Raw genomic sequence first — 10,974 nt, 5'->3', positions numbered from 1 at the left:
CCTCCTCCTCCTCCTCCAGTCTCTCTTCCATGCTAACTCTCTCCAGAAGACTCATCAGAGCGCTCTGCAGGTCCAGCAGAAAGCAGAGGTACATCCATCCTTTCTACTACTTTTACTGCTGTCATTATTGCCTCTAGTAGATTGTAGCACACTCGTAGGACTTATTTCAAACTGGTAATAGTCATTCATCTGTATATCTCATCTTATCCTGCAGGCTATTCATCATGACCCTGTATAACTCTCCACCTCTGTCTAATTCTGTCCGTCCACCTCCTCCTCTCTTCCAGATGGTGCTGCAGGCGGGTCACTATGATCCAGAGGCGATCCGGAGCTGTGCTGAGAAAGTGGCTGTTCACTGGCAGCAGCTGATGCTGAAGATGGAGGACCGCCTCAAGCTGGTCAACGCCTCCGTGGCCTTCTACAAGACGTCTGAACAGGTACGACTCAAACTCACTCAGAGGTCGAGTTTAATCTAAGCTTGGACCAGAGATGTTGTAAAGGCGTCACCAACTCTTTGTGCCGTGTCCAGGTGTGCAGTGTGTTAGAGAGCCTGGAGCAGGAGTACCGTCGGGATGAAGACTGGTGTGGCAGTCATGATAAACTGGGAATGTCGGCCGACAGCGACCACCTTCTACCTCTGATCAGCAAACACCTGGAGCAGAAAGAAGCCTTCCTCAAGGTGATTCACCGCTCAGTGTCTCACACCAAAGTACACACAAACACAAAATCACAAGACAGTGAGTTAAACATCTAATCCAAAAAATGACTTTTTTTTGCTTGAAAAGAAGCAGAATAAAGTGTAGGAGAATAGAAAAATAGAAAAATCGATTTATTTGGCATCTATACATGAATCTGGGGTAGTGCCAGAGTAAACTAGTCACCATTACTGTTTGATTTTTACTAATGTAGCTGGTCTGTAATGATAACATGCAGCTCTTGACTGATGATGCTAACTACCTAGTATATTTCTGTTGCTAGATTACGCATAACTTGGCGGATGGTCAAGCTTTTTTTTTGTTTTTTTAAACATATTTCTCCATTATCTGCTCTGGCTACATTCTGTGACCAATGTCTAACATGTAAAACATGAGTAATGACCATCACTGCACACTGCACAGAAGCCAGCAGCAGAACCAGAGTCACTGTGACACAACTTGGCCGCTGATTCGTTCCAAAACACCAAACATGATGAAGGTTTTCACACCGTTTTAGATGAGATGGTGACATAACGATCAGATGAGATGAGAGAGAACCATCATCAGAGCCATCGTTTGGACAGCTGTTCTCTAGAGATGTGACCAAAAAGTTCAGTTGATTTGAAGCTGATTGGCTCTCAGTCGCTTTTTTATAAAATCTACAAATGTTTGGACGATGTTTCACATCTTGAATAAACAAAACCAAACATAGTGACGTTCTTGGGTGTTGGCAGAGTGTGTCTGAACGGTGTCAGTATGTTAGTTAAAGGACCATGTCCCTGTTCTCCAGGCGTGCACTCTGGCCCGGAGGAACGCTGAGGTGTTTCTGAAGTACATCCACAGGAACAACGTGAGCATGCCTGGAGCCACCAGTCACGCCAGAGGGCCCGAACAACAAGTGAAAGGTCAGTGCTGCAGAGAGAACTACTCCTGATTATACACAAAGACAGATACACAGTGCATGATTGACCTGGAAAACATATATCATGAAGCTCAGATATTGATGTAGATGCTCATTGTCTTACTATTTTAACTGAAAAGAGATAATGTGGTCCAACAACACACACAACACACGCTTACGCAAATAGCAAAGAAGTCCAAATGATTTGGCGTCATTTGCCTGAACTGTCGTAGATGATGTATGTATTATGTTATAATGCACTTAACGTAAGTATGCAGTGGAGTTTGAGCCTCATCAGTGAGCAGGGAACACTTTGGGACATGAGGAGTGTGTATTTAATGTGCTCACTGTGTGCTTTTGTGTGCAGCCATTCTGAATGAGCTGCTGCAGAGAGAGAACAGAGTCCTTCACTTCTGGACGTTAAAGAAACGAAGGCTGGACCAGTGTCAGCAGTATGTGGTGTTTGAACGCAGCGCCAAACAGGTCAGTGTGTGTGTGTGTGTGTGTGTGTGTGTGTGTGCATTAGTGAAAAAGAGAAGGTTTTGGCTGGAGTTTTGCTTTGGGGAAATGTGCAGCACTAAAGGGACATCTGGTTTATTTTATCATGGAGAGTGTATGAAGTCAAATGTACAGAGGGCTGAGGATCAACTTTGTCTGTTTGCGTGTGTGTGCGCGCGCGTGTGTGTGTTTGTGTGTGTGTGTGCAGGCCCTGGACTGGATCCAAGAGACAGGTGAAGTTTACCTGGCCACACACACATCACCTGGTGACAGCAGCGAGGAAACACAGGAGCTCCTCAATGACCACCATCACTTCAGACTCAGTGCCAAGGTACAGTGTGTGTGTGTGTGTGTGTGTGTGTGTGTGTGTGTGTATTTTCTGATTTTGAGGTAATTCCTATATCCTCAATCAGACTGTTTGCCAGAATCAAGAATTCTGATTCTGGCAATCAAACAGCCTCAGAGGATCTGTTGGGAACATCAAGCCAGCAGAGTAGCAACATGCAAAAACTGTATCTCCTGGAACAAGCTTGTTCGCATTAACACTCTTGTGAACTTATGATTTATATCGTAACGCACTCTAAATGAGACGTGAGAGTTCTATCAGCACGCTTGTATGAAGTTAGTGTGTCTAAATCAAAATGAAACGACAACAACTCAGAGGCAGAGATTAGTAGGGCTGGGTATCACCAGGTACCTCGCGATACGATACTATCACGATATTTTGCCCACGATAACGATAATATCACGATACAGCGATTCTGCGATAATCGATATATTGCGAGAAATTTCATCCACGATACATCACGATATCTGTGTCACTGAAGAAATTCAGAATTTATTGACTGCACTGAATCCATTTCACAGGAATTACAAAACATTGTCAATCAATTTCACAATTGTCAATTGGCAATGACAGCCAAGTAAACAAAGAGTATATTGCACAGTGTCTCTTCTTAACACACACACTGACTACACCTATCATTAAATATCTATATGTGTGGGTTTCGGAGCTGCTTAAACCATTTTTTTACATTTTATTTGGTTGTATACCTTTGTTTGAATAAAGATAAAGCTGTCCTCCGAAGAGGAGTGGTGGTAGTGGGCCCAAAAATAAAATAAAAATTTTTTTTTTTTTTTTTTTTTTACATTTTTAAATATCGATATTTGGCACCAGTGTATCGATAACGTACCTCAAGACGAAATATCGCGATATATCGTAGTATCGATATTTTGGCACACCCCTAGAGATCAGTGTCGATCAGGACATGGGTGCCTGTCCTCATTAGAATGCTTAAAACAGTGTACTTATTAATACAATACTAATCCTACATGACTGACTAATCACACTGACAGTTTATTTGGCGTGTGTATGACATGAAAAGGAGCTGACAGGAGGTATCACATGTACAACACTCCCAAAATATTTCATTCAGCCACAACACAATAGCGTGTAAGCCATTAGGTACCAGAGCCAGAAGCTAACGTCTACTTTTAAAACAGGAGATTATATTTTAAACTTGAGGAGCCAATAACGTGTTCACAGTCATTATGTGAACTTGAAGACAAACTGTAAAGATAGAAATGCAAATTCTAAGTACAAAACGTATACAGAGTGTCGCGTTGGAGACGGAGCATCAGCGACTCGTCCAGCCGAGCGGTATATAACCTGTGTGTGTGTGTGTGTGTGTGGCCTCGCCGCAGCAAACCAAGGAGAAGGTGAAGCTGCTGATCCAGCTGGCGGACAACCTGGTGGAGAAAGGCCACGCCCACGTGTCGGAGCTGAAGCGCTGGGTCAGCACGGTGGACCGCAGGTACCGAGACTTCTCACTGCGCATGGGCAAATACAAGGAGAGCCTGGAGAGGAGCCTGGGGGTCAGCTCTGAGGTGAGCACACACACACACACACACACACTCTGTTTTCACACATTGGATGATCATCGCTCTCAAGTTTTGTACACTGACTTTCACATTATGGACTATGCTGACGTTCGCGCAGGACAACAAAGACCTGGAGCTGGACATCATCCCCGCCAGCCTGACGGACGACCCCGAGGTCAAACTGCGTGACCCCAACCACGAGGTCAACGAGGAGAAGAGGAAGTCCGCCAGGAAGAAAGAGTGAGTACAGGACTGAAGGCAGGAGGGGAGGGAGAGAGGACGCGTCTGCACACATAGCTGTCTCACATGTGAAGCGTTTAAAATGACAGTTATAGATATGAATATGTCCCAAAGCATTCTCAGAGTTTAGAAGTTAAAGACACTGGATTGGTTTTGTTTTGTCATGAATTGTTTTAGGATTGAAGCGTTGGGGGAACATCTAAAGGCTCACATGGTCTGACACAAAGACCGTGGTGGTTCTTTTTTTCCTCCTCTTTTCTCGTCTCAGGTTCATCATGGCCGAGCTCCTGCAGACAGAGAAGACCTACGTCAGAGATCTCCAAGAGTGTCTGGAGGTAAACGCCACAACATTCCGCGTGTCCAGATTTTGTTTTAAACGCAGCTATGTTTCCCTGCTCGCCTTGCTTACGTGCCTGTCTGCCCGCCTGTCAGAACTACCTGTGGGAGATGACCAACGGCGTGGAGGAGATCCCTGCAGGCATCGCCAACAAGGAGCACATCATCTTCGGCAACATGCAGGACATCTACGACTTCCACAACAAGTGAGAGGCACCGATGCGCCGTGAGCGCCCCTCAACGTCTGGCTTTTGTCTTTAATGTTCATGCGTACAGTCGGCATTCGTTTGAGAGTCGGTCGCAGGTGTTTTTCAGCTCGAGCTCCGATCGGCTGTGATGGAAACACGACAGCCGGGCCGACATGTTAATTGTCACCCCGTCAGATGCGATGATACGATGTGTCCGTCAATGCTTTTCCGTCCGTCTCCGCTCAAGCAGACCTCGAACATCAATCAGTCGGAGCTGGAAAAAAAGAGAGACTGAAGTAAAAGATGATGGAAAAAGCAATCATTATTAGTGGCTTCTGTGATCGGTTCTGCACACGGGCGTCTCAACAGAGCTGAGAGAGAAGCGAGCTGTCATCTTCAGCTTGTCAGCTCTGGAACGGCGACGTGTCTTCTTCACAGCTTTACTGATTGAGACCGTTTAGAACAGGTCTTAATGTCTTCTGGATGTCCGATGACGTGTTTGATCAGCTGCGACAAACAGAGAGGCGAACTCACATCGTGGTGATGCTTTAAAAAAAACCTGCTAATTTCAGTAAAAAGTGGTAATACGTAGTTTTTTAACAAAGCCCAGTGTGTGAGTGTGCTGGGGAGGGGGACCGGACAGTCCGTGTTCAAACTGTTCTCTCATGGATTTTGATCAATCCGACATTTTTTTTTCTGAAACCAGAGATGATAATTCTCTAGCAACCAGCACACGTAATAACAGCGGCCGCAGCCTATCACACGCTGGCATTTTAAGATCTAACAGCATGTAAGAAATAATGTAAAGTTAAAGGTCTTGCCAAGATCATCGCAAGCATCTTTCACATTTGTCAGCGCCGAGCCAACTTTCCTGTGGAAATGCTCAGAGCTGAGGGGGACTCTCAGTTTTTTTATTATCTAATATTGTAGCTACGGGGGAACTCGGTTTCATGAGCTCCAGAGGTTTCCCAGAGGAACTCCTTTGTTTCTGATCTCCTCGCGGTACCTCAGGAAATCTCTGCGTTTGTTCCTCGAGGAAGCATTTTCTTTTACTCGTAGACATTTTGATCTTAAAGGAGCTTCTAACCAGCAGGATGGTACAATACACTTTTTAGGTGTTTCAGACTTTTTGTTGTGCCCTTATTCTGTTGAATTTCAGGGAAAGCCAGTTTGTATTCAGAGTTTTTAATTTTTTTTAGGTTTTCTGTTATAATAAAAACAAGAAAATAGCTGGTACATAAAAAAGGATATCAGGCGCACGGTCTGATCTTTCACTATGTGTTTGTGTGTGTGTGTGTTTGTGTGTTTGCAGCATTTTCCTGAAGGAGCTGGTGAACTATGAGCAACTCCCGGAGGATGTTGGTCACTGCTTCGTCACGTGGGTGAGTGAGAGTCATTCCTCGAGTCCAGATGGTGACGGAACAAAATGGCCGCTCCTTGTGACGCCTGACGTCCGTCCTCTGTCAGCAGACATCATCCTAACATTCTCTCCGCTCCTCTCCCCTTTTTCAGGCTGACAAGTTCCACATTTATGTGGATTACTGTAAGAACAAGCCAGACTCCAGTCAGCTGATACTGGAGCATGCCGGCAGCTTCTTTGACGTAAGTTAAAAGTCTTCACAATCTGCCAGAGATCCGTTCGCACCATGTCACCACATGAACAATGCTGAACAAATAAAACTACCTCATTTAACCAACTCTGTCTGAGTAATCCGGCCTATTCTGGGCTACTTTATAAAAAAAAAATCGCTCTCTCAGAGCACTGTGTGTTTTCAGATTATCTCAAACATTTTTCAGGGAAATAAAAAGATAGCATCTTTAATAACTACAACAGCTGAATGTGGAGATCAAAGTGTTTGCCTGGGGCTTGATGCAGGGCTTTTGTGGAGCGCGATTAAGGAAACAGGACTTCAATCAACCCTTCAAGTGAAGCTCCCCAGCGGACACTTTGTCGAGCAGATTACTTGGATTTAAATGGGATAATTGTTTGTGCACAGCTGCAGATATCTCATTTCCCTCCTGCAGCTAGAGATGGTGATTGATTTGCGATTCATAATGTTTTTGCAGTTCACTTGTTCTGTCAGCAGATGGTGCTGTTTGATCACTGGAGAAGTTTCGCTCCCCAGCCGCATACTGAATTGGAAAACACACTTTTTTGGGGTTTATTTTCTGTAATTCTGTGCCCGTGTTTATGACCAGGACATCCAGCAGAGACGTGGACTGGCCAACTCCATCTCCTCCTACCTCATCAAGCCAGTCCAGAGGATCACTAAGTACCAACTACTGCTTAAGGTGGACACGCGCACGCACACTCACGCACACTCACACACACATTGTCTGATCACAAGTCTGATAATATCATCAACCAGCACAGAATATTTGTTAATGAAGTTGTGTTTTTTAACTTTCACTCTGTTACGCCGCCTCTCCACATCTAACAGGCTGCCTCCTTTTTCCTGCAGGAGCTACTGTCTTGTTGTGAGGAGGGTAAGGGAGAGATTAAAGATGGTTTGGAGGTGATGCTCGGAGTTCCCAAGAGGGCTAATGATGCCATGCATCTCGCCATGTTGGAGGGTAAGATGCAGTCCATAATGCTGTACCAAAATGTATAATAATGCCTGTAAAAGTTGCCGCTTCTCATACCAAGGCATACCATACATTTGCTTTACATCCCACATAATGTCAGGCTGTGTTCAGACTTTGAGCTGCCTGCTTGATTTTTTGTCTTATCCTTCCCCTCCTTCTCCCTCAGGGTTTGAGGAGAACCTGGAGGTGCAGGGTGAGCTCATCCTGCAGGACAGTTTCCAGGTTTGGGATCCACGCTCACTGATCAGGAAGGGGCGGGATCGACACCTCTTCCTGTTTGAGTTCTCCCTGGTCTTCAGCAAGGAGATCAAAGACTCAGCCGGCAGAACCAAGTACCAATACAAGAACAAACTACTGGTGAGTGTGTGTGTGTGTGTGTGTGTGTGTGTGTGTGTGTGTGTGTGTGCTTCCATGCATGTTTTTTACCCGTGCTTTTGTTCACAAGAGTGCAGCAGCATGAACTCACACATTTTTAAAAATATCTTCCCCCTGCTGTCCCGTAGACGTCAGAGTTGGGTGTGACTGAGCACATTGAGGGCGATCCATGTAAATTTGCGCTGTGGGCAGGAAGAACCCCCTCCTCTGACAATAAAACTGTGCTCAAAGTAAGTGAAAAAAGGTTTACATGAATGACTTTCTGTGCTCCTATTCCATACTGGTACATACTGGTTTACTATCAACTTACAGTGGTGTGTTCATACTAGTTTTCTTCTCGTTAAGGCGTCCAGTATGGAGGCTAAGCAGGAGTGGATTAAAAATATCAGGGAGGTGATCCAGGAGAGGATGACTCACCTGAAGGGGGCGCTCAAAGAACCTGTTCATCTGCCTAAAACACCAGCACTGACCAAACCCAGGAATAACGCCAAGAGGTAAACAAGTACACACACACACACACACACACACACACACACACACACACACACACACACACACTTCACATTCTTCAAAAGAAAATGGGATTTTAAAGCAAGAAGTTTCTATGTTGACACAAATACTTAAAGGTCATACAAAAACACTAGTAGTGATAAAATGTGCACAAATGGTGAAGAACATTCAGTACGGCCGCAGTTCAACTCCACCTGAAAAAATTAAGAAATTACTTAAATGTTGTCCGAGCAGCGTCTGTATCACCTCCTTAAAGCCACAGGAGTCATTACAAAGGAAATGTAGAAGACAGTGTTGTCCCGAGGTTTGTGAAAGCCTCAGGTGCACATATTTGTGCAGGGTTTAAGACGCCACACCATGAGATTTTAAATTTTCAAATTAAAAAAAAAATGCAATTTCACCTCATTTTAGACCATTATTATTACCATATCTGCGGCTTGGAAAAGCCAGAGCAGAGAATATATAATCAGCAGCCAGAGAGCATAATGATAAAACTTGTTTAAAGATTTCCACTATATATACCAACTATTAGGCACAAAACAACATAAAATATATTTGTTGTGTTCTTGTAACATCCAGTGCTGGTCCGCAGAAATCTAAACTCACTCTTTGTCTGCTGGGCAATATGTTTCTCTTCCCAAACACAAAATACACCGCTACTATTTGCAAAATGTTCCACACGCTACTAAGCCTCAGTGGCTAAGTGAATCCTGTGTGAATTCAGTGAAATATACAGCCTGTATCAGGCCTGTTGTTTGAGCTAACTCCTGTTATGCAACAAGAAGATTTGGGACTTTTTCCCACCTCGACTGTTGCCACAACTAGAAACGTCAGCATTGTAAACAGTGACCCTGCGGGCAGAAACCTTATCGCTGTGGTAAAAAGTGTCGCAGCACATCGCAACCTTTTTAACATTGAAAACAACATTTGAGCAGAGGTGGTCACTTTGCCCTATCTACAACATCAGTGTTGTCTATTCCCACACTGAAACTGTTTGTGTATAAAACAAAGATATTCATCCTGAGTGTGTGTGTGTGTGTGTGTGTGTGTGTGTGTGTGTTCAGGGAGGGAGGTGAAGATGGAGACAGTCAGGGAGACGGCAGCAGCCAACCAGATACCATCTCCATCGCCTCCAGAACATCCCAGAACACTGTAGACAGCGACAAGGTAGGAAATGCACACTCAGGAAGGAGGAGCTGATTGAGACTGGATCTGTGGCCTGTGACGAGCTGATGACCCACAGCTGTGTCAGAGCTACAGGGTCTCCCATGCAGCTACAACTGGCAGGAGCAGGGGCTGCATGTGTGTTCCAGTGGCAGAAGGACTGTGTGTTTTTGTGCTCATTATCAAGTTTCTGTGAAGGTTGAAGTCATTTGTGTGTCTTGAGGGTGTGTGTGTAGTCGATGTGTGTGTGTGTATGCGTGTGTATGAGAAGTATCCGATAATGTGACCATGTGAGCAGAGAAGCAGTCGACAATGAAAAACCTCTTCAGGTTATGTGCAGGCGTCTGTGCTAATGACACGTACCAACCAGCCTCTCGCATCCAAGTAAGCCCATCTTTGAGCTTTTATTTTGAAAGTCAACCAGAATTTTTGTGCACAAATAATTCAGAACTCCTATTCCCTTTTTATGTTGTTGAAGTGGAGGCCAATCTTTGTATTTGATCTAAATGTAAATGCATGCACATTTGCACATTTTGACTCCACACCAAGTAGATTAAATGGTAACTTGGTATATAAGGCAAAAGAGCAACAGGGTGTGAACAGTGTATGACTGACGCAATGTGATTGGATCAGGTGATTACATGTGTGCCGAATCACAGCGTCACTCATGGTGTTTTGTGTAAAGGTCTTCAGATAAGTTTTGCAGAGCAGCTTGATTTGCAAATTGGCAACCAAACATCAACATAGCATGTTTTGAATGGAGTTTGGTGTAGCACAATTCTACCGCAGTTTTAAGAAGTTCTGATCTTAACTGAATGTTATCCACTTTTACTACAGTGCCTCCCATTTCACCGCTATGCACACACACATATGTACACACACACATACACACATATATACATCCACCCACCCACCCACTACCCCAACAGATGTCAGTAATGGCCTCCCATTGCAGTGTTACACAGAGTGGCCTTTTCACTGTGCAGCCCTACGCCTACACTCTACTCTGAGTCTAAATGTCAGCACCACACACACACACACACACACAAACTCTAACATTGTCTCTGTATCACTCTTTCACTCTCAATGTTCTGTCCGTGTGTCTATATTGGTACATAATGTGTGTGTACATTGCACGCATCCAAATGCTAAAATGAACACCGCGACCTGCATTTGTTCTGCAGATCTGCGTCCCCACCTCCTCCCGTCCAATGAAAACATGACCGTGGCTTTTTTTTCTCCAGCCTTTTTTCAGTGTGGGTGTGTTGTCCTTCTGGTCCAGTTTATTGTTTCTAGGATTTGCAAAACTCTGGCTGGCTATTTCTGGATCCTCCTCTTCTGTTTTCCTGAGACGTCAAGGAACAAAAACGCAGCTTGTTGTTTCGATACGTCTCTTGTTTCATATGCTGACACGGCAGAGCACAGCTTTCACCGTGAGCTACTGTGTGTGTGTGTGTGTGTGTGTATTTTGTTATTAGTTTTTCCATTTATTAGAGTTTTTAACTGGGCTGTACACTGACTTGGAGAACTCTTGGCAGCATGCAGGACAGTGCTGTGTATTGTGAAAAAGCAATCAGAATCAGGGCTCTGTGAAGGGATT

The 10,974-nt window shown here is 44.5% G+C and overlaps 1 protein-coding gene across 3 annotated transcripts in view; it reads left to right on the top strand.

Moving 5' to 3' along the window:
- Positions 1 to 10,974, top strand: part of kalrna (kalirin RhoGEF kinase a) — a 155,928-nt gene that overhangs the window by 81,561 nt on the left and 63,393 nt on the right. For 2 of the 3 annotated variants that reach the window (XM_030427283.1, XM_030427284.1), the window contains exons 21-38: positions 20 to 88; positions 288 to 437; positions 530 to 679; positions 1,486 to 1,600; positions 1,964 to 2,079; positions 2,303 to 2,425; positions 3,799 to 3,981; positions 4,094 to 4,215; positions 4,484 to 4,550; positions 4,648 to 4,757; positions 6,052 to 6,121; positions 6,252 to 6,341; positions 6,939 to 7,031; positions 7,202 to 7,313; positions 7,492 to 7,682; positions 7,829 to 7,930; positions 8,046 to 8,194; positions 9,275 to 9,377. In XM_030427283.1, coding sequence (XP_030283143.1) covers positions 20 to 88; positions 288 to 437; positions 530 to 679; positions 1,486 to 1,600; positions 1,964 to 2,079; positions 2,303 to 2,425; positions 3,799 to 3,981; positions 4,094 to 4,215; positions 4,484 to 4,550; positions 4,648 to 4,757; positions 6,052 to 6,121; positions 6,252 to 6,341; positions 6,939 to 7,031; positions 7,202 to 7,313; positions 7,492 to 7,682; positions 7,829 to 7,930; positions 8,046 to 8,194; positions 9,275 to 9,377 — 2,115 coding nt within the window. Of the gene's footprint in view, positions 1 to 19; positions 89 to 287; positions 438 to 529; positions 680 to 1,485; positions 1,601 to 1,963; positions 2,080 to 2,302; positions 2,426 to 3,798; positions 3,982 to 4,093; positions 4,216 to 4,483; positions 4,551 to 4,647; positions 4,758 to 6,051; positions 6,122 to 6,251; positions 6,342 to 6,938; positions 7,032 to 7,201; positions 7,314 to 7,491; positions 7,683 to 7,828; positions 7,931 to 8,045; positions 8,195 to 9,274; positions 9,378 to 9,478; positions 9,759 to 10,974 lie in introns of those variants that run through there. The other variant, XM_030427286.1, reaches the window with a different exon arrangement.

The sequence above is a fragment of the Sparus aurata genome, chromosome 9, assembly GCF_900880675.1.
Source record: "Sparus aurata chromosome 9, fSpaAur1.1, whole genome shotgun sequence".
Lineage (NCBI taxonomy): Eukaryota > Metazoa > Chordata > Actinopteri > Spariformes > Sparidae > Sparus > Sparus aurata.
Note: the sequence above shows the minus strand (reverse complement) of the source record. Positions and strands in the feature narration are given on the sequence as shown.